This window comes from Oryzias melastigma, linkage group LG5 (genome assembly GCF_002922805.2).
Source record: "Oryzias melastigma strain HK-1 linkage group LG5, ASM292280v2, whole genome shotgun sequence".
Taxonomy (NCBI): domain Eukaryota; kingdom Metazoa; phylum Chordata; class Actinopteri; order Beloniformes; family Adrianichthyidae; genus Oryzias; species Oryzias melastigma.
In genome coordinates, this window is record NC_050516.1 from 27,614,948 (window position 1) to 27,641,522 (window position 26,575).

Genomic DNA, 26,575 nt, shown 5'->3' on the forward strand with positions numbered 1-26,575 from the left:
GAGACCCCACCAGAGGCTGAAGCCCCAGACACCAAATCTCCTGAGATCACTTAAGCAGTCAAACCCCTCCACCACATTAAGGTGGTGATCCAACAAGGGGGGTGGAGAATGAGAGTAGAGAGGAGAGAGCTCAGAGTAGAGCTCCTCCTAATGGAGCGGAGCCTGTTAAGGTGGCTCGGGCATCTGGTTCGGATGCCTCCTGGACGCCTCCCTGGGGAGGTGTTCCGGACATGTCCCACTAGGTGGAGGCCCTGGGGAAGACCCAGGACACGCTGGAGAGACTACATCTCTCGGCTGGCCTGGGAACACCTCGGGGTCCCCCCAGAGGAGCTGGAGGAAGTGGCTGGGAACAGGGAAGTCTGGGCATCTTTGCTTAGACCTTGTCCCAGATGAGTGGAAGAAAATGGATGGATAGATGGATGGATTGTCAGGGTCCAGGTCTTGGTGCAGGTCTTAATCTGTTATTTAGATCTGAAAGCTGCTTAGTTGCTCCAGAACTGTTCTGATATTTGCAGTAGTTGATTAGCATCAAGTGTCTTCAGTTTTGACCAGTTGTGTATTGATGGTGTTCACTGTGTTAGAGCACTCTTTGTGTTAACTTTTTGCTTGTGTGTTGTATATGCCACCTGTGTTTTCAAAGTGAGAACGTGTCATGTATTCTGTAAAGCATAGACTCTTGTGCTGGTTTGGAGAATGGCACTAAGTGATTTCGTATTTGGGAAACATTGTAACAAAATCTAATTTAACTGAAAGGTTCTGCATTAAATATCTGAGACAGGGGCTTAAAACCGGCGGCCCGTGGCCCATTTGCGACCCCCAAGTCAATATTTTATGGCCCCACCTAACTAAGCAACATCTTTTGCATATCCACACTTCTTTGATGATAACTTTGCATTTGCTCCATGAGGTTTCAGCTTGATTTATGCTTAAAACTTTGCATTTGCTATTGTTGTTGGATCTGGTCGTCAGAAAAGTCCAGTCCTTAGGAACAGTGCCTAGCCTCGTTAGCTCATGTCTTTGCACAAAACACACAGAAGATATCGTTTAGTAGTATATAGACATAAACTTGTTCAGTGGACATAGACAATGAAACAAAGACATGGACAATGGATGCAAAAAACATATTTTTGGCACAAATGGAACCCCATACACCCCAGCCTCAGCAAGACTCTGCCTTCAGTGACCCCATGGTAAACTGAGTTTTAGAACCTGGTCTAAGAGCTTATCTGTGGTGTCCTGCTGTCCAGGTCGTAGGTTCATCTATGCAGCTGATTGGTGATCACCAGGCAGAGGATCGCCAGCTCATTTCAGAGGTAGTGTTGGCAAAGATGAACCACGCTTTGGTTGCCAGGTCTTCAAGTGCTTCCCGCTCGCCTGCTCGCTCCCCTCAAAGCCAGAAGCCAACAACCGTCCAGCCACAACAGGTGACACCTTCAACTATAGTCCTTTTATTTAACTGTTTATGTCTCGTACTATGGGAATGATGAACAAATTCAAGTGGTTTTATTCAAAGACTAACTCCTATTATAGCCCTGAAGTAAAAATTACAATCCCTCAGAGTTGACAGTTGGCTGATTCACATCCTCTGTTTTTGTTTGTTCTCTCATCTTTTCCCTGACTACTAGAGTGCTGCTCTAAAGGAAGGAATGGCAGATCCAAACAGGACCACAGGCCAGCGCACTCAGCCCCAAGGTCATCCGAACACCGTCCACAGTGAAAGTGCTGCTGTTGTTGGAACAAACCATGTTTAAAACTGTTTCTGGATAATGAAATATACCTTTTTCTCTCCTCCTTGCCACCAGAATTAAAACAAGTTCCTTTTAATCCAAACACTGCCATGACAAAAAGTCATAAAAATTTTATGTTAGCCAAAATAATTGTGAATTTATTTTCAGTTTTCAGACTAAAAGTGACTAGTAAATTATGAAAATATACAATAAAACACAAATTCATAAGACATTATTGAATATAACCATTGCTTACCTGTCCTTACACAACTGTTGCCTCTCAGTCCTAAAACTATTTGAGACCGAATTTAGGGTGGGAAACATTGGATGGCTCTTCCTCACTTTTGAATATTAACAATTAATAGATATCACGATTCAGGAAATGTTTTCTTTTCTTCAAGAACCATTATAATTAACTGGGTGACCTAAAAAATAGATAAAGGAGTTTTTTCAGCATTCCCTTTCAAGTACTACTATATAATATCCTTAGATAACACTTTTTGAGTAAAACAGGAGCCAGTCCAAAGTGTCCATGCTCAGAACTTGTACTGAATGAGATAAAAATCTCATAATAAGAGGTACTTTGAATTAGTCCGTTATATCATTATTTATCTTCTTTGTATTGGTGTCTTTGGTAAATGTTAGCAGTAAAGCAGACTTTGACATGGTGAAACTGCCCAGAAATAACATGTTTTCCAGGTGAACTAATGTGATATTAAGAGGACAGTGACAGAGGAGTGTAAAAGGAAAGGACTCTGGCACCTCGTTTCCACTGAGCGGTATGGTACGACCGCTCTGGTCCGGTGTTTTGAGTGTTTTCATTCTAAGATGGACCCATTAAAGAGTACCAACCCGTATCTCTTGGGGGGGCACCATCAGTTATAGATCCATCAAAAAATGAAACTGTTGGGGCAGAGCTGCTGTAGCCACACGTTGATTGGCAGAAAGTGATGACGACATTAGAAAGTGCCAAAATAGCGCTCATTGAAGCTAACGTTTCCAAAGTTTGTAAACATTTGGGTTTTTGCGTTTCCCTGTATATTCTTTTGTTCATGAATCTGTATTGAAAATGCCAGCAAACTGCAAACATTCCTTGGCAATTTTTGGTGACTGTGTGATACAGGGTGAGCTAGCGGCACACTAGCGGTCTACACCACGCATGCTCTTCCAAAAAAGAGGTGGAAGCGAGACTTAACTGAATGGAAACGCTCGCCAGGATTAACTGGACTGTAATGTACCAATCCTTACGAGGAGCAATGCAAAGATACGCAATTTTAGTATTTACAGTACTTCATATTAAACAAATTTCTCCATCTTAGCACACGCTTCAAGAAAGAGGTAAAATATCAACATACATACAGACAAACTGTTGTAATTAACCTTGAAACTGAGGCGTCATTGGTGAGACTTAAACAACCAATCGTTAACACAATCAGCGTAATTCCAGCAGTGACTTGTGGGCTGCTTTCTCCTTCAGAATCTGCTGGAATTACGTTGGTCGTGTTCACGGTTGAAAAGTTACAGTAAAGAACATAAACACTGGAGCTCTGGTGTTAAAGCATTAAATAAGTTTAAGTTGGGTGAGTTAATGAGGGGTTACTGTCTTCAACTGTCAGCTAAAATACAGTGCAGTCAATCAGAAGCAGAAAAGGTCTATTGCAAAATAGGTATATATTGACCTTGTTTGTCTCTGTGTCTGCAGACTTTTTGGTTTTGCTCTCCTACTATTGTTTGCATGGATGTGGTGAATTCTTGATTCTCAAATTATGTTTAATTTAGTCAAGCAATTGCAAATTTTTTTGGTATTTGTTTGAGAAATCTATGTTCCATAGTCCAGTCTATGATCTTACTTGATGGTTTTAAAAACATATCCTGTCAGTGACCACAGTTTAGAAAAGAGACGCGATATTTGATGCTTTGATAAATATTCTCATAACTTTGTGTGCAGCTCATGATGTGTAATTTAGTGAAGTTTGTGTCAGTTTAGATTGTTCTTGGTTCTGTAAATTCATTTTTTCTTTATCTTTCTATTTTCTAGAGTGTTTTTTTCCAGCAAGTAAGAGCCTTGCTGTGTTAAAAAAAAACAACTTCCACTAGTTCTACTTATTTTTTCCACTTGACATTTTTCAGTTAACATAAATTGCTTTTAAAATAAGTTTATTTCTCTTAACTTTAATGACTTTCGGGGAATTCACTGCATGTGTTCATAGAAATAAGTGTTTTTTATTTTGCTGTAATTATTAGCCTAAATCCAGACCACTGAATTAATGACATTTAATTAAAAAAAAAAACAACTACAAATTTTATGAATATATCAACTCTCTAAGTCAGTTTGTTTGTATTGGTGGTATTTTCTCACAAGAATGCAGCTAATATAAATAATGAATCAAAGCATTAGTAAAATCTGAGTAAACTGAAATAATGTCTAATTCAGGGTTTGCATTTAAGCCTATTTCCTTGTGTGTCAACCTTTACAAATTCTGTTTGTGCAAATGTCATTTCCTTTGGTCTTTATGCATCGTGAGTCCCAAGCTACCATTAGGATGCGTTAAGACAAATCTCTGATCAAACGTAAGAGCCATGGCGATTACCAGCTGCCTGACTGCAGTAAGCCTCTGGTATTGTGTGGGATGAATTTTCATGATACTTCTGTGATTACCAAATCATTAAAGAAGGAATAGTGGTTGCAGTATCTTCCTATGTAACCATGTCATCTCTAAAAAATAAATACAAGTGACACATCACACTGAAATCCTGCATCCAGGAAAGTGTCGTGTCCGTCAGTGGAAACTCATCCCTGTCCGGCCTCTTCCATGCATGTGTGAACTTTTGATCATTTTGTGCCGCTTGTGCATTCGTCCGTTTTCCTTGAAGGACTTCTTTTCCTTTTCTTTATTTCTATCATCTTCACCAATAACTTTTCCATGAGCTGTAGTGCACAGCAAACCTAACACTTGGGCATGATAGCAGCAATTTCTTTTTTCTTTTTAATGCTGATCTGCTGCCCTCTGCTGGCCTTTAAGGTCCAGAAGGTTAATCATTTCTCTTTAGAGATGAGCTGCACACGGTTACTATGAGCTCAATGTGTGAGTGAGCATGTGGCTCATTATAGTCTGCTTTGGTCTTCGGAGAGTGTTGTTGCCTGGTTTTGGAACTGCTGAAATATTGAAACATTTATACCTATTTTTTTTAGATTTTAGATATTGTAACTTTTTTGCTGCAATTTGCTTTCAACATTTAGTTACTGGTTTCATGTTTCGTTGCATTTTATCACAACTGACTTCTATTTTGTCATTTTAGGAGCACCACTGAAATCCCAGAGCGTTGACGTGTCAGCCGAGTCCGTCAAAAAGGTTTCTGAATCTGTGTCAAAGCTCAATCAGGCTCAGAAACCTGGTCCAGGTCCTGCTCAGAAGCCATCCCAGAGTCAAAAGCCGGCTCCAGTCCAGAAGGCTGGCTCAGTCACCAAACCTCCAGTGCAGAGGCCTCCACCGATGACAAGAGCCCCGTCTGTTACAAAGCCAGCTCCAGATTCTGATTCCAGTTCTGCCCCGGCTAAGGCGTCCCCTTCATCCCCGGCTAAAGCAGCAGCAGCCACACCTCCAGGGTCTCCTCAAACCAAAGCAGCTGCAGCCACCACAGCCCCCAGCTCCTCTACAGCCTCTCCTTCAGCTCCTGCCGCCACCACAGAGCAGCCCCAACCCCAGCCTCAAGGGTCCCCATCAGCAGCTCCTGGAAAACCAAAAGATCTGCCCCCAAAGCCAACACCACCCGCAAAGCCGATCCCTCCTGTCCGCAGGAATTCCAAACCACAGCTTCAGCCAAAACCACAAACTCCACCTCCCCCAAAGGCTTCACCAAAACCCCAGCCCGCTACTCAAGCTCCAGCTCCCAGTCAAGCCTCAGAAACGTCCTCAACCCCCACCTTGGCGCAGGTTGACTCCCCGGCCAAAACTAGCCAGCCTCCACATAACGTCCAGTCTCCAGCTAAAGCTCAGCCTCAGCCCAAGCCGGCTGCTCCTTCCCAGAACCCCCAGCCCGCTCCAACTGAAACAGCTGCAGAACCAACTGATGCCCAGGCCCCAGTGGAGGACCAGCCCCAACAAAAGACCCACCCTCTGCTGAAGTAAGAGCCACTGAGCCGATGAAAAACATGTTTTTCACATGTATGTGTGGCTAGCATTCCTAGCTCAGGTGCTGGAGGAGAAGATGGTGTCTTCATATTGACTGCGGTCAAATGACCCGTCGTTTGCATTTCTGTGGTCAAATCAGCCGTCACTGGATTTTTTGTGAGTTTCATACAATACTTAAAGTAGCGGGGCTGAGAATGCTGGAAAATCTCCCCGAGACTCCATGGAGCCTCTTGATGTGACCAGGGCCGGTCCTAGGCATAGGTGACCTCGGCGACTGCTTGCTGGAGGGGGTGCCAAATTACAATGATTGGGCTATATATGAATGTTTTCTTTTTTATTTACAGTTTGACACACCACTCATTTCGTGTAAAATAAAAAATAAAATAACTAAAGTTTGACATAATCAATAACTTTGCCCGGTGCTGCGCCTCTCCTTACCTGGCGCTGCTGCTGCTGTGTAAGCTAGTTTGGGGGGGCATTAGTCATGGCGTCAGTTAGTGCTTCTTTAAAACTTTAAGGAAGAACATGCAGCCAAACAAGCCCTCAGGGACAACTTTAGGGTCCAAAAAGGAGGAAGATGAGGAAAAATTGACCCAAAACAAAGGTTTGTCTGTTTTATATTTACATTAAATTCCTTGGAAATCCCCCTCCCCCCCTGAATTTTGGTCTCAAAACACTCGTTTTTGGTCGAAAAGAAGAATTTAACTGGTGATCCTAGTTTTGGTTTTTTTTCCTATCTTTGAACCTTTAACACTGGAGACAGCTCTATTAAAACTATTAAAAATTGTGTAGCACTTTAGCTTTCCAATATAAAGGTTGGCGGTTTGTGAGCCGCCTAGGGGAGGTTCTATTTTAAACAATAATCACAAGTCATTATTAATTTTGAGAAATAAAATAAATACTTATTTGAGGCAGCTATGTTGTTTCTTTTCCGGTCAGTCTTGTGATTGGAGGGCGCCAAAGTCACCTTCCTCCTAGGTCACCATGCAGCCCAGGGCCGACCCTGGATGTGACCACGGAAATGCGAACGGCGGCTCATTGGCTGCAGTTGTAAAGCATCGTAAATCAATGAAAGACCATTTTGAGTTCATTATTCTCCCCAAGAACTCTGCTTTGAGAAACCAATGGATTTAATTTATTGGTCACAGCAATGTCAATATACATTGATAATTAGCTAAAAGAGACTGGTGAACTGGAAGGAGAAAGAATCAGGCGTGGCCACCAAAAGCCACACCTCCTAAGAGGAGATTTTGGAAACAGAGGTTGAAAAATGGCTTTTTAAGACATTAAGGTTTTGGGATTTGGTTAAAAACGTCATAATCATAGTTAAATTCCTACAGTCAATTTTTTTATTTTATAAAAAAAAAAAAAATGTCTTAGGGGGACTTTAACCGTCCCCGAAGAATTATTCCAGTGTTTTTGAAACTATCTTCATGTTTACACACAAGATCTTCTGGTCATGATTCCCACTCTTCATGTTTTCCTTTCCTCTCCATTCCCAGTAAGTCCCAGTCCCTGACCAATGCCTTCAGTGCCTTCAGCGACTCCTCTTTCTTCCGCGGAGTCACAAGCTCTGGGGGCGAGGGTCAAGAAGAGGCAAAGGCAGAGACCATTCGCAACCTCCGAAAGTCCTTTGCCAGCCTTTTCTCTGACTAGACACAATCAAACTGCATCCCTGCCACTAAGTGATGCTGGTCCTTCGTTAGCCAGTGGGCAGGCGTCCTGATTGGTATTAAATGTGAACAAGTGTGAGATTAAAGTTTGTGTGTTAACTGTACTGTATTTCCTGCGTTCCAGTCCTTCTTCAGCTTCACTTTCAGCTTCTCTTCGTGGGTAAGGGTGAGGATCTGCTGGATGGGTGTTTGCTGAAAGAATACTCGCCTTGAAGGAGTTACGTCATTGAGGTAAAATACATTAGAGTAGAACAGATTAGAGTAAAGTAAGATCTTTATTTTTTTTCCCAGAGAAGATATGATGAACATATTTAAAAGTATGTGGAAATTATATTCAAATTGCTAAAAGTTATGTACATACACTATAATAAATGCTATAGAAATATTACAAATAAAATAATATATAGAAGCAAAGAGACTTTAATTTGCTTTAGTCGGTGACATAACTCTTTCATTCCATGCTGTATGTAGACAAACTTCCGCTAATCAGATGTTCGACATGTGGTGGTATCCCCAACAGTGAATCAATGTTGTCAGTGAATAAGAAAACTAAAAATCGTATATAAGGGATTCTTTCCTGTGTACTCACCAACGGGCTCCTTTCTGATGCCCACTTTTTCTTTTCTTTTTTTGTCTCAAAAACCTCAACGGTTATTGTTTTGTGAGGGAGTCGGTTCTAAGTGTATACGTGTTCATCTGTGTTCACTAGTTGTGCATGGCTCCTCCAAGTGGCTCGGTGTGACTTCTGGAACAGACGGGAGCTGTAGCAGTGTTGAGTTTTGCCCTCTGTTGCCTCCTTTCTCTTCTCTTTCTAGATGTTGTAGCCTTATTGTGAACACGTTTTCCAATCGCAGCTACGTTGATTAGCTGTGCAGACCTGGGTCGATAACAACCTGGAATGTATTCATTTACTTTCAGGAGGTTTTAATAAGTCAACGAGTTAACTAGCAAGAGCAAGGTTGATTGTAATTATTCTGAAGCTGGGTGACTAAAGCGGTCTTTGACAGTGAATGGATGCATTTCAAATAGCAACTCATGTCTGTAGCTGTAACTGTGTAGATCTATCAACAGTTTTGTAATTTGTTGGTTATTCTCATGAAAAGACATTGAGACAGTAGTGCAATAACAACTCAACATGCCTGTTGAGCACTGTCACCCTGCTATAAATATAACCACATATACAGGACCTGTACATCCTTTAAAAAAACCCTTCTTCTTGCATTCCTTTTAAGATTCCTTTCTACGATGACTTTCCAATTTACACATAATCCGCAGTGTTGGATTACTAGTCCATGTGGAAATGTTGCAACTTTGTCATTAACTTTATTTTTTATAAGTGGAGTGAATTTAATGCAACCAGAAATTTTATCCTCTGTTGTCAACTTTCAGGCACATGCAGTTGTGTGTAAAGATAAAAACAAAATCTCCACAAAAGACATTTATATCAGAGTGTATCCACCTCCAGAGCTGTTAAAGGTAAACTCTAGCATATTGTATTTGTATATGTGACATCCCAAAAGTTTATTTTTTGTAAAATATTGATTTATTTATTTATTTTTGAGGATCCATATTTATGGTAAATTGTATGGTAAAATTGTTTGTTTTGTATTGTGTTTTTATTTGTAATGGAATACTGCTTTGCATGATCCAGTGACTAATGTTTTTCTTTTCTTTTTTTCTGTAAATATAAATGTCAATAAAGACGTGGTTCCATCACAAACCTGATTCACTGGAGTTCATGCTGAAAAAAAAGCTCTAATGTTTGACCTTCAGAAGATTCATTTCTTTTATAATAGAGGAAGACTTGACAATAGGGTGTGTATCTTTCCCTCTTACATGATTCGATCCACAGTTCACGAATCGATACTCTGTGACAATTCAATACAGTCCAATTCTTTTGCCTGAATCAGGGTTCTGGAACCTGTGACTCCACAGCTACATGGCTCTCTGGTTAAAGAAAAATATGAAGTATTTTATTTAAAAAACAATAGGACACCATGTATCACAACTAAAACATTTCGACAGATTCTTGTGTACCAGGTAGCACGGAAAATCCTCGGGGAGGTCAGTAAGCACAACCAGAATTTGTACTTTTAGGGCATCGCATTATGAGGTGGATTTTCTTTTTTTGAGCAAATTGAAGTGAGCTCTATGGTTAGAAAAATATTATATGGTATCTTTTTTGCTCTAATTTAATTTTGGCTAGTTAGATTTACACATTTTCTGGCCAAGATATATATCAAATGGTAAAATAAACTTGATTTTTTTTTTTTTTTTTTATTAAGGCTGACTTATATCTGGAAAACCAACAGGTGGCAGTATGTACACAGACTTTGACAATACAAAGTGAGAGAAGACTACTATTAAAGGGAAAAACATCCAAGGAGAAAATATGCATGTCAAAATAGTGTTGTAGTACTTCACAGACTTGATGCAAAAAGACACAATAAAACTTAAATAAATGCAAAATAGAGTTCCAGGAACAAATGAAAAGAAGGTTTGGACAAAGGAACTCTCACTCTGCATTGGGATAACAATGTGGGTGGCAATTATTACATCAACGCGAGCCTGAAGCTTTGCAAATTGTGTTTCTCTTGGTGCTTATTCCAACATGTGTTAAGGGAGCATATTCCCAACCAACGAGGATGACCTTTAAACTGAAAGTCAAACTTTTCAATGTAAACATTTGGAATCTGGACCGAGCTACAGAATTGCCTTCTAAAGTTACAAGTTAATTCCACTAAATTAGTTGAATTGAAGCAGTTTGCTACTTTCACTTTGGCACAACTATTTATTCTTCCTAATCCATAATACTGTGCTGTGACAGAAAAGCGTAACCTTCGAAGTTGCTTTGATGATGTACATTGTCAGATAGCACAGGTCATGTCTTTGGGGTCTCAGTTGGAAAAACAATTAAAAGCGAATTGCTTCATTTTACAGCAAAAACTCTCTGGGGCGTCATTTTCATTTTATTGATTTCGTTAAGCTTTGCTGAGTAATTCCCATAAATAGAAGCTTATGGGAAAGACTCTTCGACACTCTCACATTGCGTTTACAAATGTCTTTAACTGAGACTTGAGACAAAATGTATTCTTATAATATGTGATGGATAAAAGTGAAAACAACACAAAAACATTTTTAAAGACTATAAATCATGGATCCAGTTATTTTACTTATCAAAATATTTATTTATTGGTTCTTTTTTTATTTACTAGTGTTAATCCTTAAGCATATGTTCATAGATTTTGTTTATTTAAGTAAATGCCACTAAATGGTTAATCATCTGTTTGTTATCTTGCCTCTTTTTTTTTTTTTAAGTTTACTTTTTTTTTTTTTACGTCTGAAATCAACCCTATGTTTTTGTACTGCAGACGATTAAATAAAGCTTTATAAAGCTCTGTTTTAATAGAATATAAACCTTATTAAGTCTAAGGTTCTGCTTAATGAACAAAAGAAAAGAAGTTGCAATTAATCACCTTTTTTTGTAACCACAATCAATGACAGCCCAGATTCCCATCAAGCAACCAAAGGGAAAAAAAAGTATTACAGTCTGAGATTTTTGGGTGGCAGAACGCTCTTGAGGCTGTGGCACTGTCGTGTGCTGTAGTACCACAGAATGTTTCAACCAAATAGCCAAAGTCTCCTAGATTGATTGGTTTAATAATTGTTGCCAAAATGATTAATGTTATGCCGCATTAGTACTCCCAGAATTGCAGTACTGTAACCTCAAAACACAAGTCAAGTAAATATCTTAGATTGCTAAATGTTAGGAAGTTGTATTAATGAAATTAGCTATCTTACTTTTATCTATGTCTAATTGGAGATTTTACTTTCTTGAAATAAGAGTTGTGCCTTTAAATCCAGTAGGTTAAGAAAAGCAAATACAAGAAAAACCAGTAGTTTCAGTGACTGGAGAAAACCTTAAGACTGTAGAGATTAAGCTGGTAGCCGAATGACTACTCCACTGTGCATACATGTCTGCTACTGACAGTAAACCGTATTTCAACATTTGACAGTCATGGTATTTTTCAACAATTTCAACAATTTAAAACAAAATCTGTGGTTCACAAACGTAACTTTCAATTTTATCTTAAATACAAGAAATAGTAGCATTAACATCTGAGTCTGAACTATTCTCACATTTGCAAACAAACTGATAAAACAAGGACTTTACAGGAATTGCTACACTGCTGAGTTGCCTTTGCACCTTAAGGTGAAGTTTAGTGTCTTTCTTTTTTTGGTAAATGAAAGTATTACAATGGAGGCCACAACACATTGATCACCCCAACAAAACTTAGTGTTGAGTAAAAAGCTTTTACATCAACAGATTAACACTGAGACTTATGAGAGATGGATAAAAGAGCTTGTAATACACTTAAAATGACAACTTTTTGCTAAGGATGAACACCCGATTATACTAATTACTTGAATACCCTAAACATAACACTTAGCTTAACTGTGTAGCTTCAATACTTGAGTAAGAATACAAAACATTGAAGAAACACTTCTGGCTAGATAATTATATTTAGATAGTCAATAAATGAGCTCCCCTGGCAAAAAGTAGTCTATTTAAGTGTACACATCTATAAATATACTTCATCTATACTAAAAGTGAGTCAGTATACTTAAAGTTTACTTTTTATATACTATTATAAACTTAAAATATTCTCATTTAGATTGAAAAATAATTTAGTTAGTATACATCCTACACAACATGTGTATGTCTATGTGTCAAAGTCAAGGCCCGGGGGCCGGATCCGGCCCTCCAGGTAAATATATCCGGCCCTCCAGATCTTTTTTTTTGTTATCATTGGACCAATATTTTCTTGCGCTTATTTCTAATTTATATAATTTTGACAAAATATCTTTTTATAGAGTAAAATATTGAAAGTTCTTTAAGGTTTAAGTTGATTTATTCTGGAATAATATTCCAGCCTGTTTTTATTTATAGAAATGTTAAAAATATATATATTTCTAAAGTTTCAAAAATGTAGTTTTAATGTGTTCAATAAATGTTTATCCTGTTTGGCTAGCGACCTAAGGCATGTTTTGGATTTTGGTTCCCTCTGCGATTGAGTTTGACACCCCTGCTCGATAGTAAACTTGCAGTACTAATACTCAAGTGTACTTAATTGCCGGTAAATAAACTTCAAGTGTTCTTCTTTTGCTAAGGGGTCAAACAGGAACTAGCTTAATTTTAGGCAGCAGAGGGATTTCAACTAACTTAGTAGGTACAAAAATTACATGAAACAAATATTTAAAAAATAAACCACGTTATTATTTGGGGTTAGAGTTACTGATAGGTGAATTTTAGTATTAAGGGTCAAACCGGAAGTAGCTTAATTTAAGGCTGCATAGGCCTTTCAACTAAGTTAGCAGTTACAAAAATTTGACTAAATGGAACTTAAACAGTTAAACCGCGTCATTATTGGTGGTTAGAGTTACTCATGAGTGAATTGAAGTTATTTTTTTCTTTGTATGTTCGCTAATTCAGTTAGCTAAGGACCCCGCTTTGTTTTTAACAGACGTACTTATCTACAAAAAACAATAAGCTAGTTGTTAACCTAGTCTCGAGGTCTTGCAGTACATTTTAAAACCTTAAAATATTATTGGAAATTAGTTATTTAGTTTGCATTATCACCGAATTAAAAGTTAAATATTAGTAAATTAAAAAAAAAAACTTTCAACATCAAAACTCCAGTATTTATGTTCTTTAATTTACTGTAATGTTTAATTGTTAGCACGATCATCGTAATTCCAGCAGATTCTGAAGGAAAATTACGCTGATCGCGTTGAAAAAATAGCGTATGTTAAACCTTTTGTGTTTAAGCGTGACTGGCGACACCGTTTGGGACTTACAAATTGGCGTTAAAATCAAAGCTTTAGGGAGTAATCTGATGCCTCCGGCCGCTTCCTCTCGCTCCCGGGCTGGCTGTGCCGAGCGGAGGGAGGGGAGAGAGGCAGGCACAGCGACCTCAGCCTCCCTCCGCGGCGGCAGCTTGAGCGCCGGACTCACAGCTTACACTCGGCGCCCGGTGCCGACGCCGACGTCCTCCTCCGCTGAAGAGCAGCCACGCCGCGAGCCCGACTGGCACCAGCGATCCAGCTTCAACTCAGAAGACACCGAGCGAGATCTTGACCCCCCCTCTTGGGCGCATTGATCAGGTCAGTTCCTGTTGCTTCAAATGAATGTTGTTAAACTCATAAAACACAGATTGATCGCGATTATTAGACATTTAAGATCAAGTAGAATTTTGATTTTATAGTATATTTTATTAAATTCAAAGTAAAATAAATACCTGAGTACTTCTCATAGAATGGTGACATCTATGACAAAGTTGGAGTTTTACTTTTTAAAGTGCACTGCTGCTTGGGGGGGTGGTGATGACGGGTAAGGGGGGTGCGGTCACAGGACTGACAAGTGACACAAAGAAGCAAAGCAAGGTGTGGGTCCAGAGTGTGTCTGTGGGCCACAGTGTGAGTGGAAGTCTGACATGCAAACACCAGGCAGAGATTTCATCAATCTAAGTGGTCACAGCTACTCAGGTGAGTGCAGACATTTCTCCATTTGCAAAGATCAGTATATGCTCAGCATAAAATAAGCATGACAGCGGTGGATCCTTATGCGACCTATATAAACTTATGTCATCCCTTCTGTGTCACGCAGTGGCTATTACTCAACCCTGAAGCGGTCCTGTATTTTTGAACAGTTTGGAGAATTTGGGCCGTGACTCAGCAAATGTGCGGTCAACAGACTCAAGGGGCAAATGCTGATTTGTCTTTAAGGGTTTTTGTTTGGATTTCATTTCTTGTGACATGTCAGATTTTCATATTTACTTAATATATAATTTTTTTGCCTCATCATATCCAAATGATCAAATATTTCAACTTTCTTTGACTTATATTAAATAAAGAAACTTGTTTTTGCAGATACAAATTATAACATATTTCTGTTTTCTGCAAGTTTTTCTTGATTATTTAAAGTCGTACATTACATGACGTTCTTGTCAGTGTCAGTGGTAGTCATAAATGTACTTTTTGCATACTTGTGACAGTCAATAAACTCCAAGGAAGAACAACCTGTTAGTTCTTTCTGAGAAAAAGATGGCGGTCGACAATGACATGATAAATGAATCTTTGGTGGAGAAGTAGAAATTACAACATAATGGACCAGATTATTAATTTATAGAGTTTTAGATCACTTATTTTCCAAATTGATCCGTCACCAGTAGATTGTCTTCGCCGACAGCTTCACGTCTCACTGCGACTGTGAGTGTGTTGATCCTTCATCCATCATTGAATTATTTACTTATCAAGTTATATAATTCCCAAAGTGTTCGGATGTGTGTGTGAATGACTGAGAAAGATTTGGACTTTACTCTGAACCATAAATGGAAGGAGTGCCTCGAGATACCGTGCTGGATTATTTTTTTGCCCTTCATATGCTCTCAAAGACATATTTTCTGTTGCTAAAAGGCATACCTGAATATGAAGTTTTATTTTGATTGAAGATATGTCCAGCCTTTTATAAATAATATTCAGTTTTTGTCCAAAAAGACGTTTTCTGTTCTGTTTTTCTTATAAGAAAATGTATGTTATTTACGTAAAAAGCTTAATTGAAGAAAAAGTCTACAAGACGTTTGTTTCCTCATGCATTTTTCGATGAAAGTGAACAGCATGCTTCATATTAACTCACCGACAATTTTCTCCGTTGACCAGATTTCAGATTTTTTTTTTTTTTTTTTAAGCCACCTTTGATTTAGTTTTATCGGAAAACACAGCCCTTTAAAGTAGTTTAGCCTTCGGGTCAGGATTTTTTTCTCTCTAAATTGGGTGTAATTATTAACTCCATTTCCAAACATTTCATCATACACTGTCAACATACAGCAAAAATTTTGGCTGTAGATTTGCACAGGCATTGACAGTAAACAGAGCTGTAGACACAAACAGCCCCTTCGCAAATAAAACGTTTTTTTACTAGTTGTTTTATGTTTTAAAAAAGGGCTTTTCAATCACAAAATTAATGTTTGTAGTGTTAGAGCAAAAACAGATTCAAACATTTTGGTATTAATAATTTCCATTTAAATTTTGTTAATATTTGATCGTTTTTTTGTCTTGATATTAAATTTCAGTTTAAAAAACATTTAATTTTGTGAACTGAAAACTGAAATTAAGAATTTAACTTAAAAAAAAGAATGAAATCATTTTTGGCCGCTCATTTTAGCTTTTCTATACTGCAAACATATATGCAACCAACGATGCATCTGTCAACAATGCTTCTTTGATCACAACATTTGTCATCTGAGAAGTGACTCACAATGAAAGCAACATCAAAGAAATCTTCTAGTCCTCATCTCTTGCACTTTTTGCATTAAATTGAAATCTGGTGGGAAAAGTGCATTCTAACAAGAGGTGTAAACACAGTTCACACTACACTTGTACATCAAGATATACATATTTTATATTATCAATATATATCACCACAGTATAATATATTTTCAGTTATTCTCTGAAAAAAATGAACTTGTAACTTTTAACTGAATCGTCACAAATGAGAAGCATTTTTTAAGCGAACAAAAGTTTCAAGTTTCATAGTAGGAAAATGAAAACGTAAGCAATAAAAATAAACAAGAACGATAGAAGAGAAATGGCAAGATAGATACTTTTATATCGCCCACAAGATATGTAACGTCATAGCGCGCAGCACTAAAGTAAACACAGTTTACAGTGGAAAAAAAATTGTTTATCACGATATAAATATTTTTTTAATCACAATAACAATATATATCACGATATACCACAATTGAGTATATTTTTTAGTTATTCTCTGAAAAAAAATGTCATTACTTACTTTTCTCCGACTTTATTTTTTCTAGTATCTTGTACCTGAATCGTCACAAATGAGAAACATTTTTCAGTTTCAAGTTTCGTTGTAGGAAAATAGATGTTTTCGCTAAAATTCATCAATAAAACAAACAAATAAAAACAATAGAAATGGCACAATAGACACTTTCATGTATCGTCATATTGCCCAGCACTACTTTACCCTATGATCAATTTTATTTTGAAAGGTTGATATTGTTGTACACTTAGAGGAAGTAGATATTTCTATAATTTTATGATAACAGAATAGATTTAGATTAACAAATATTATTAGCATAATAGTTAAGTTAAGCAATACAACTATACAGAAGCTCTTTTGTAAAACATCTAACTTGTAACATTGCTGTTTAATTGTTGTCATACTAATACTTGGTGTTTAAGAGATAGCATTTTTCTTCTAGAATGATCTGTGAGCAGTGTCAGCCAGTCATTTTCTTTAATTGAAATGTGTGAAACTGTTTCCCTTCCGTATAGTTTTGGAGTGGTGGTTCACACTTTTTTGCAGCAATGCTTTGTTGTTGACTGAGGTTTGCATGCATTTTCCTACAGCGCAGCTCTCTCTGTCTTACACCGGACATTTCAAGATGAGTCTGGATGTTGACTGTGCATTTGCATCATCAAGTTGGTTTTTTTGGGGGGTTGTCAATCACTGTCCTGTTGCATTTTTTAATTAAAGTTGAGCTATCAGACCTCTAGTTGAGTTGGAAACACTCTGATATACTGGGATGTTTTTGGTTAAATTGACTAAACTAAATTGAATTTTGCAAATTGTTACAACTAAAGGGGTTTTAGGAATTAAATTAGTGAACAAGGCAAGTCTCGACTCCCTGGATAACAGAAAAAATATGCTTAACAAAATATATATATATATATATATATATATATATATATATATATATATATATATATATATATATTTGTTAAATTAATTGAAAAATTTTCAATTAAATTATAATTCAGATTTTCTATAAATTACCAAGTAACTTTTGAAAGGAAACTGTGAAAATAGAATATTAAAAAGTGAACCTTATCAGGTTTATGAAGGTATTAACGTATGAAAATATACAGACAAGCTTTCTCTTTTTTGGATTAAATTCAGTTTTTAGTATAAATTTAGACTTTTTTAAAATTAAATATTTAATTTTATTTCACAAACATGGTAAGATCTATTAAAATATCTTTCCTTTGGCCAGTGTAAATACCACTTACTGTTTGCTGCACTTTTCAAATTCAAACTTTTTAGCTGTTCACGCCATAATGTGTGGCTCCATTTTGAGATTTGTTAACCCATCAGTGATGGAGAGGGATGGGAAGAACAGCAAATGGGGATCGAACAGGCTGCTCACTTGTTTACTCTGTTTTTTTATTTGCCGCACAGAACTCTGAATGTTTATCCTAACGTCAGCAGAAAGCATGTTAACTGCTGCTTGATGGCATAATCCCAGTGGACACTTATTTATAATTGGAATATACATTTTCACAAGGAAAATCCAATTTTACAACAAACTCCTTCTAAAGAGGACGTACGGATTTTAAACTTGTTAAAGTGGAATTTTATTTAACAACTCAAGAATCGATAATTCTTTATTCAACAGTTTTTCATTTTTCACGTGTGTTCAAGAGTAACGGTAAAATGTAAAATATTAAATGTAAGTGGCTTGCTTAGTACATTTTCTACAAATATAAATATATATATATATACATGTTGAAAAGTTACATTTTAACTTGACAAAAAATTTGTCATGTTGAGATTTATTATTTTTTATAATAAAATAAAAATAATAATAAAATGTTTATTTTACTTTTAAAATATCTACAACAGTGTTTCAGGGATAACAAAAATAAAAATATTTAAACATAATAATAAAGGTGTAACATCATAATAAAAAGTGGTCATCTTACAAGAATAAAGTCATAAAATTTAAAAGAAAATTAAGTTTTACGATAAATACACTTTTATAATTCTGAATTAAAAAGTCAGTGTTTTATGAGAATAGAGTGGTAGTTTTATAAACTGTAAATTGAGAATTTACGAGATTAAAATCATAAATTAATGAAGCAAAGGACTATTTTGTAGGAAAAATATTCATAACAACAACAAAAAAAGAACCAATATCTTTTTCAGTAAAAGAGACATCATTGTAAGCAGTTACTTTAGCAATGGTTTCACAAATAAGGAAAACTTTTAGTGACTCAACAAATATTTTATCATGAGTTTAAGAACATTGAAGAGAATTAGCAGAAAACTGGACCTTCTCAGAAGATTTTTGATCTACAAGGACTGGATTTCCGTCATTAACGTCGTTGGCGGTTTAGATGTCAAGATCAGAATCCATAACGGCACATGGATTCCTATGATAAACTAAAGCCTTACGGCATCACCATAAATGGTGCATTTATGGATTTAGTCGACATGTAATGTGGATGAAAGCTGACACAAACAACTGTATTTTTGAAAAAACATGGCCTTTTCTTTAAAAAAAATTACGACTTTTTACTCTTAATTTGCGACTTTATTCTTGTAAAATTACTACTGTCTTTCTCGAAATGTTACAATTTTATTAAATGTTGACTTCTTTTCTCATGATTTTTCAACCTTATTCTTGTACTTTTTTTCTTTTTCTCATACTTTTAAATTTCATTTTTATGTTTTTTTCTTTTGTGGAGATGCTAGTACTCTGTTGTATATTTCAGTTACGTTTTTTAATGAATCTAACTTACCCTTTCTTTTATTTTGTCATTGCTAATCTTCACTTCCATTGTTCTCCAAAGCGCTGGGAATCTGAATAAAAATATCAATCACACGGACACTCTTTGAAAACCGTTGGTTTCTTGGATAAACTCTTGTGTCTATGCCTGTCGATACATTCTTTTTCTGATACGTTATAATTGCATAAATCGTACATTTAGTGCGAACAATCAAGGGCGTACCCCGCCTTCGCTCCTAAGTGGCTGGGATGGGATAGGCTCTGGCATTCCCATGACCCCGATAGGGATTAAGCGGGTTTGGAAAATGGATGGATGGAACATTTAGTTCTTCTGTTTACATATCTTTATCACCAGATCATTCGGTCTTTTATCAAGTTGACTCGGTGTGGCATAAAAACGTGTCCGCGATCACATTAAATGAGCTCATATTTCAGCAGAAGTACCTGAACTCTACATTTCTTTCAACCCCACAGATAGTAAACGTGCCTGCATATTTTGTACACATGTTTTAGTTGTTCTCTGCGTATGTTTCGTTGTTAAAAAGTGCTTTTTAAAAATGTGTTAAAAAGTGGGAATGGACAGTTTGATTGGTGGAACTTCTGGTATGACTACGATACCCAGAATTCCTAGAGTGGCTAAGAGGAAGAGACCTGAGACTGATAGGAACTTGTATGTATTTTCTATTCGCTTGTGAGTGTTATTATTCATATGCTTTTATTAAAACCATAAAGTGAGTCCTGATCTCCAAACTCTTTTTCTGAAACAGCTGTGCTGGCATCCATACGTGACTCCAACAACTATTGTTCAAAATCAGGGTTTTTGGTCAAAGTTGGAGTGACTGAACATAGCTGCTGTGTCGAGAAAAATATGAATGGGAATTTATTGAATTTGCTGGATTTTTTTGTTTTTATTTATGATAATTGGTTGATTTAGTAAGAATTGGTGAGACTGGAACTTTGAATACAACAATGAGTCAAACTTTCATTTTTAATTTTAGGGTATATTTGGTGAACTTCAGAAATGTATTTTTCATATTTAAGATATTTCTTGCCTAAAATGATTTAATTCAACATCATTTTTCTAAAGAATTGACAATTACAACCTATGAGGAAATGAAGTATGTTTATATTTATTTATATATTTTTCCTGTACTGACTGAGTTTTAAAACAGTGAAATAAATAAATATTTTGTGAATTTGTTGACTGTTGTCTCTCAAATGTGACCCGTTTTGTTTATTAACTTGAAGTTGCTATTTTTACAGAAGCACACATATTGGGATTATTGGTAGAGATGAGCGATATATCGGTGCCAGTATCGGTATCGGACGATATTTGAAAGTTTCTCGGTATTAAAAAATCCACAGATATAATTCTAATTGTTTACAGGTGCACTCTATGTATATATGGATTCCTGATCCTAATAGATCCCTGTCACTGGGAAGGTTATGCTTTACACTTCTCAATGTTTTCAGATATATTTCCAAAGTTTAGAGTTATACTTACACCTATGAGATCCCTTTCTGTATGTTAAAAAAAATAAGTAAAGTGTGATTATAAAGTTAAAAAAAAAGTTATAATAAAGTAACAAAAAAACATGCAATCTTTGTGCTTTCATATACACTTAAATATCGGTATCTGCAAATATCGGCCACAGTTGCGGAAGAAAATATGGGTTATTGGAATCAGAAAATAATATCAGCTCATCTCTAATTATTGGTTGGGGTTTCAAAAGTCTTATATATATTGGTTGGCATTGTTTGGCATTCTGAATGACAGGATTGAAAATTAAAAAGCGGTTTTAATTTTGAAAAACTTTGTTCTACGTAAACTTTAATGTGACTAAACATCTCTTGTTTGGTGTTATAAAGAGAGTTCCAGAGGTTTTCTGCACTCTGAGCTTTCATAGTAACCCTTGTTCGAGTGCTACAGTTGAACTAGAAGGATGTAATCCAATGTTGAAAAGGAAGTATATTTATTATTTAGGGTTCATGACTGACCTTAAGCTATAGACAAATTATAATTACATGTAGGAGAACGGTACCAGTCACTTTGGTTCCCCAGTAAAAAGATCCTAAAAAGGAATTTCAGTCATTCATCGAATATTAATTTCAAATTAATTTACTGGTATGTTCACTCCATGAAGGATTGGCATCTGATTTTAATGTTTTTTTTTAATTATTTTATAATACACATTTCTAATAATAAAGACAGTAATTAGAATTATATGGATCTATCAAACATTATTAATATTTTAAACAGTTCTTTATCAGTGTAAGCCACCTGTTCTACTTTTCTTTGATGGCTTTGAGCTCAACGTCACCTGATTGAACCTGTTTTCTCTTAAAAAAACTGAAGAAACAACATAGTTTAGTGGTATTTTGAAAATGTTGTTATTGCAGGCTTACAAAATAGAATGATATGCGTGTTGCTTTAAATCCCCCTGAGTTATTGATCAAGCCGCTGAGGCGCTCTAAACATGCAGCTCCTGAGGCTCCGTAAGGAGGTGAGGGTGTGAGTTATCTATCAGTCATAAATGCGCATGTCCACCAATATAAACAGAAGTAAGAGGAGTCTTCCTGCCAGTGCACTTTAGCACAGATATTACCATCCAGACAGTAGGAATATTTATGAACCTTTGTCCTCATTTTTCTTTTAGAAATGTGTGGGAGCCCTTTGGGCCTTCTTCCCCCTGAGGGAACTCAAAAATGACTCAGATGTTCTGGGACCTCTTGGATGGTTCACTGGAAGTTTTGCTGGACATGTATCTTGTCTTGGCATATTTTTTTTATTTCACCCAAGCAATCTGTAAGTGACTAACTACCTAAAAAACCCAAACATAGAACTTAAACATTATTTAAAGAATTTTCTCTTGAAGTTTGTCTATTTCTGTGTTCTGTTTTTTTTCTGTTTTTATTTTCTAGAAACACTTTTTTCAAGACGTTTACATTTTCCAGTAGTTATTAAATTGTAATTTACATAATTAATTTTCTTTGAAAATATTTTTAGATATTCACTTAATACTTAGTTTTTCAACTAACCACATTAAAATCATGACTACTAACATTTGCTTTTGTTTAAAATTAGAATTGACACGACATGTTAATATCTTGAAACAATGTTTAAAAAAACCAAGTCTTACATTAGCATAATTCACTAAATTAAAACCCTTTAATGAATATAAATTCACTGTAATAACTGACCACAATAGGGTTAAATGTGTGGGCCAAATCATGCATTTAAACAAAATAAAAACACAAAAAAATGCTATTAAACATAGGCTAAATTTCCATTGGAAAAATGGATTTGTGATAAGAAATTTACTTAATGAAAACACGTCAATTTAGAAAAAACTCACATTTATCGGAAAAAAAGTTTTTGCACTTGAAAAAGAAGGTGGTTTTTGAGGTTTACCGACATTGATACATTTCGCAAAATTGCAATGGAAGCCCTTCTTTCTAATTAAATTAGACCAATAGTGACTGCCCCGCGGGCGCCATAACACAGCTCATAAAAACTTGAGCGTGTTATTCGGAATTGTTGGATCCACAATTCCTCTATAAAATCACCAACCACCATTTCCCAAAATCTCTTCATCCGTAGCCGCTCCCATGTATCTCGCCGCTCCATGGCCTGAATAAGACGCAGACGTCTCCTTTGATAGATGATGATGAGCGCTAGTGCTGTGGTAGAAATTTGAATGTATCTGCTATAAATCAGTGTTATTCAAATCTTTCACTTTGTTTTTGACTTGTCGCGTGAGTTGGTTTGTGTTTATTAATGGAAACAACATTTTCAAAATTACTTTTTTTCGACACTTCTAGAACTTCAAAGTTTTGCACAAATGTGTAATAGAAACATAGCTAGTCCTTAGAAACTTGAACCTTACACTTACACATATTTTCTGCACTAGCCTATAGAGTTCAATGGAGTAAACTTTAGTCATATAAGGCACACAGAACTATAAGAAACAAGAAATAAAAGTCAGAGATAAGTCAAGTCAGTCAGACTTCATTAACTGCATTCACTGTCACTCTAAAACTTGTTTGTAACACGCTACATGTTAGCCATGTTAGCATATTCACAATACCTATAACTTCCAACTTTGTTTGCCACATGGAAAATAAAACAGACTGATACCACAAAAACAAAAGTTACTGTGACTATGCTAACGCCCAACTTTGTTAGTATACACATAAAAAAACACAGTCCAACACCGCTACACATTAGCCACATTAGCATATTCACAATGCCTCAAACTCCCAACTTTGTTTGCAAAACAGGAAAAAAACCCAAACACTGATACCACTAAAACAAATGTTACAGTGACTACGTTAACTCCAAACCTGGTTAGTAGCAAGTAAAGTCAAAAAAAAAAAAAAACTGTCCAATACAGCTGCGTGTTAGCAGCGTTAGCATATTCACAATAACACCCATCAGTAAACACTACCAGAATGAATCCATATGTAAGGCACTCGGAATTATGAAGTGTTTCTTTTTTAAAATTATTATGTGTAAAATACAGAACTTCTGTGAGTAAAGTGGATTTTTCATTTTGCTTAAGCTGCTGCTTAAAGTTACAAATATCCATCTCATACTTTAGAAAAATGAAGATAAGGAAGATGAACCTTTCAACTCTTGACTGCTAAAACCTCCTGCTTGGGATTACAGTGGTGTACATGTACAAAGAATCGCTCTTCATTTTTATTTTTTCTTTAACTGATTTATTTTCCCTTCTGTTCTTTTGTACCATTCACTGCAACAGCTGTCAAACACAGGAGTGTGTTTGCATCACTTTGAAGGTATGTGTGGGTGCAACGCAGATCAACAGAGTTTTACTTTGTTCTTTTGTCATAAATGCAGGGAGTGCCCTGAAATGTACTTCACATACATGATTTAAAGCATCCAGCACAGTATGTAGAGGTATTTGGATGTGTGTGTGTTTGTGTGGGTATGTGTGTGCCTTTAAGGCCTTGGCAGCATGCATCTCTTCTTCCTCTTTTCCAGCGAGGAAGCTCCTAAAGCTCAAGAGACTCATATTTCATTAAATCATAACTATTTAAGGAAATTAGGGGAAAGTTCGTGTCCTCAGATTCCCAGAAAGCAACATAGGAAACTGACTCAAATGCTACATCCATCCATACTACAATGGCAACAGAGGCTGCCTGCAACTTTGAACATCTGTAGTACTATGCGAGTAAAATTAAGACTTCCTTTTACAGAACGACAACAAACAGTCAACGGATGAAAAGTTAACACTGCATTTGTCTTATTTCACAGCAGTTAGGTTTTTTTTAACACAAACGTGAGAAAACTGCTTTAAATTAGACTTTTTTAGACAAAAAATGCTGTTATTAGATCTATTACTCATAAACCAGTGAATTAATTTCCAGATTTCTTTTTTTTTCTTTCCAAATTAATATTTTGATTCAGTTTCCAGTTAACCTAAAAAAAAATGATTAATTTTTAATATTAATTTGGTTGGTTATGAAAAACTGCTATGGATTTAAACAAACAAAGGTGGAGGTTTCAATGATAAAATCTTTTTTAAAAATGTATTAAAAACATGATTTATTTTGCTTAAAAAAGTTGTTTTAAAATTGAAGTGGTTAACAGATTTTATTATTTGACCATTATTTTACCAGGAAAAAATCCCATTGAGATCCAATTATCTCTTTTTTAAGGGAGTCCTGATCAAGAGGCAAAAATTACACACACCCAAGACACATCATTGAATTATAATACTCCAACAAATAAATAAATATGATAAAATAAAACAGAATTAATTAAAGGCAGTAACAGGATAGTGATTTTTGCAGAAAGTTAATATGAATATATTGATGAAAAAATATTACAATTTCTTAATGACGATTTATTTGACAAATCAGTTATTTTGGACCCAACCATTATGCTCATTTTACTTCTTAACCATCTTAAATTAAACGTCCTAGAAATGTAAGGGTCCTCAAGATGACTGATTAGTTCCAAAACAGCATAATTTACTGTAAAAGCTTCTTTTGCCATAGAAGACAGAAATGGGTCTAAAGAGAAACATAAATCTGGCCATAACTCAAGAGTTTCAGCGTAGAGATAAATTGTGTTTACAATGGAGCCATAATCACCCCCTTCGCTCCTTTTTGTTTAGCTTTTGTTGACAGTTTTTCCCTAGAGCTGATACGTGTTGGGTGCAGTTTCAATTTGCGCCTGAGGTTTGTGTCTTCACAGCTCTGGTATGTTTCTTATATTCAAGAACACCTCGGTAAAGCTGTCATGGTGTGGGCAGCCACCTTGCAGGAGCTGTTAACATTCTCAAAGCTTGTGTGAATTTTTTTTTTTTTTTTTAATGGAAAGACATCAGTCGTTGCAAGTCAAACTACGATCAGTATTAGATTCATTTTTTAATGAGCCAAATTTTCCATTGTTTAACTTCTTTTTTTTCTTTGGTTAAACTTTTCTGACCCGCTTGCTGTCTATCTTAGGAACATTCACTTCTTCTTTTTCTACGAGGGCTTCTGCATTGCTAGAATTTTTTGGTGTGGGAGTGAAAGGAAAGTGTCAGACTTATGTGGCTTTGCATACTTCTTAAAACTTGACACCCAGAGATCATCGATCGTGGACTTTCAGCAATAGTTACTCCTTTGGAGTTTCCTTTATTATCCACCTTTCTTAGAAAGCCTCTTTTAAAACTCAACAGCCACTTGAATGGAAATGAACAATTTCCCTCCAGGGATTGATAAGGCATTGCGATTGACTAGATGTACCAGTTGTACCACTCATTCATGCAAAAATGCCAAAGCTAGTCTCGTCACAATCTCTTAAAGTATCCAAGCATGTATCTGCTTTTAAGACAAAGCTGTTATTTAAACCAGTAATGGATGGCATTTTGCAATAGTTGTTGACTGCATTGATCTGTGCTTTCATGCAGTTTATGCTAAATTTGTCCCTAACATCTAAAAGACCTGTTAGATAATGCAAAAATATTTGAAGTATTTGATTGGATGGTAAGCCTTTGGAAGCGATATCATTAGCAGTTGTCTACATAACTTGGTTGTAACATGTGACTCTTTGAGTCACTGCTGACTTTTTGTCACAACAGATCATGCTGTTATTATTGCCTCACCTCCAGTGTCAAAGAGGCATCTTTATTTACCTCTTACTGAAACTCTACATATTTTCTTTGGTCATTAACCCTCGTACAGCACATTGGAGATAAGAAGTTTTTTTTGCAATATTTTCCCCATAATGTTTGCAAGTAGTTGCTTTCATGGCCCCCCAATATCAGCACCAAACACTAGATGGTGGTATGGCTTGTATTGCTATAAATAGTTGATATAAAGGTAGCATGCTGATTTTAGTGAAATCATTTAATGTCAATCTGCAGTGCTCTAATCTGAGTGCTAATATAATTTTCCTTTTTTAAGGCCATTCAATTCCCCTACTCACTTCAGACGGG

The 26,575-nt window shown here is 36.1% G+C and overlaps 3 protein-coding genes across 3 annotated transcripts in view; 2 read left to right on the plus strand and 1 right to left on the minus strand.

Moving 5' to 3' along the window:
• syn2b (synapsin IIb) overlaps positions 1–9,258 on the plus strand; it is a 91,119-nt gene extending 81,861 nt beyond the window's left edge. Inside the window, exons 10-13 of the mRNA XM_024269322.1 lie at positions 1,248–1,424; positions 1,626–1,692; positions 5,028–5,853; positions 7,363–9,258. Of these exons, the coding sequence (XP_024125090.1) occupies positions 1,248–1,424; positions 1,626–1,692; positions 5,028–5,853; positions 7,363–7,516 (1,224 nt within the window). The 3' untranslated portion in view covers positions 7,517–9,258. The remainder of the gene's footprint in view (positions 1–1,247; positions 1,425–1,625; positions 1,693–5,027; positions 5,854–7,362) is intronic.
• The window catches only part of LOC112144666 (metalloproteinase inhibitor 4), a 39,635-nt gene extending 25,937 nt beyond the window's left edge, over positions 1–13,698 (minus strand). Inside the window, exon 1 of the mRNA XM_036212012.1 lies at positions 13,393–13,698. The gene's annotated coding sequence lies outside the window, so the exon portion shown is untranslated. The remainder of the gene's footprint in view (positions 1–13,392) is intronic.
• Positions 13,699–13,942: 244 nt separating this feature from the next.
• Positions 13,943–26,575, plus strand: part of pparg (peroxisome proliferator-activated receptor gamma) — a 49,681-nt gene continuing 37,048 nt past the window's right edge. Inside the window, exon 1 of the mRNA XM_024269321.2 lies at positions 13,943–14,079. Within this exon, the coding sequence (XP_024125089.1) occupies positions 14,028–14,079 (52 nt within the window). The 5' untranslated portion in view covers positions 13,943–14,027. The remainder of the gene's footprint in view (positions 14,080–26,575) is intronic.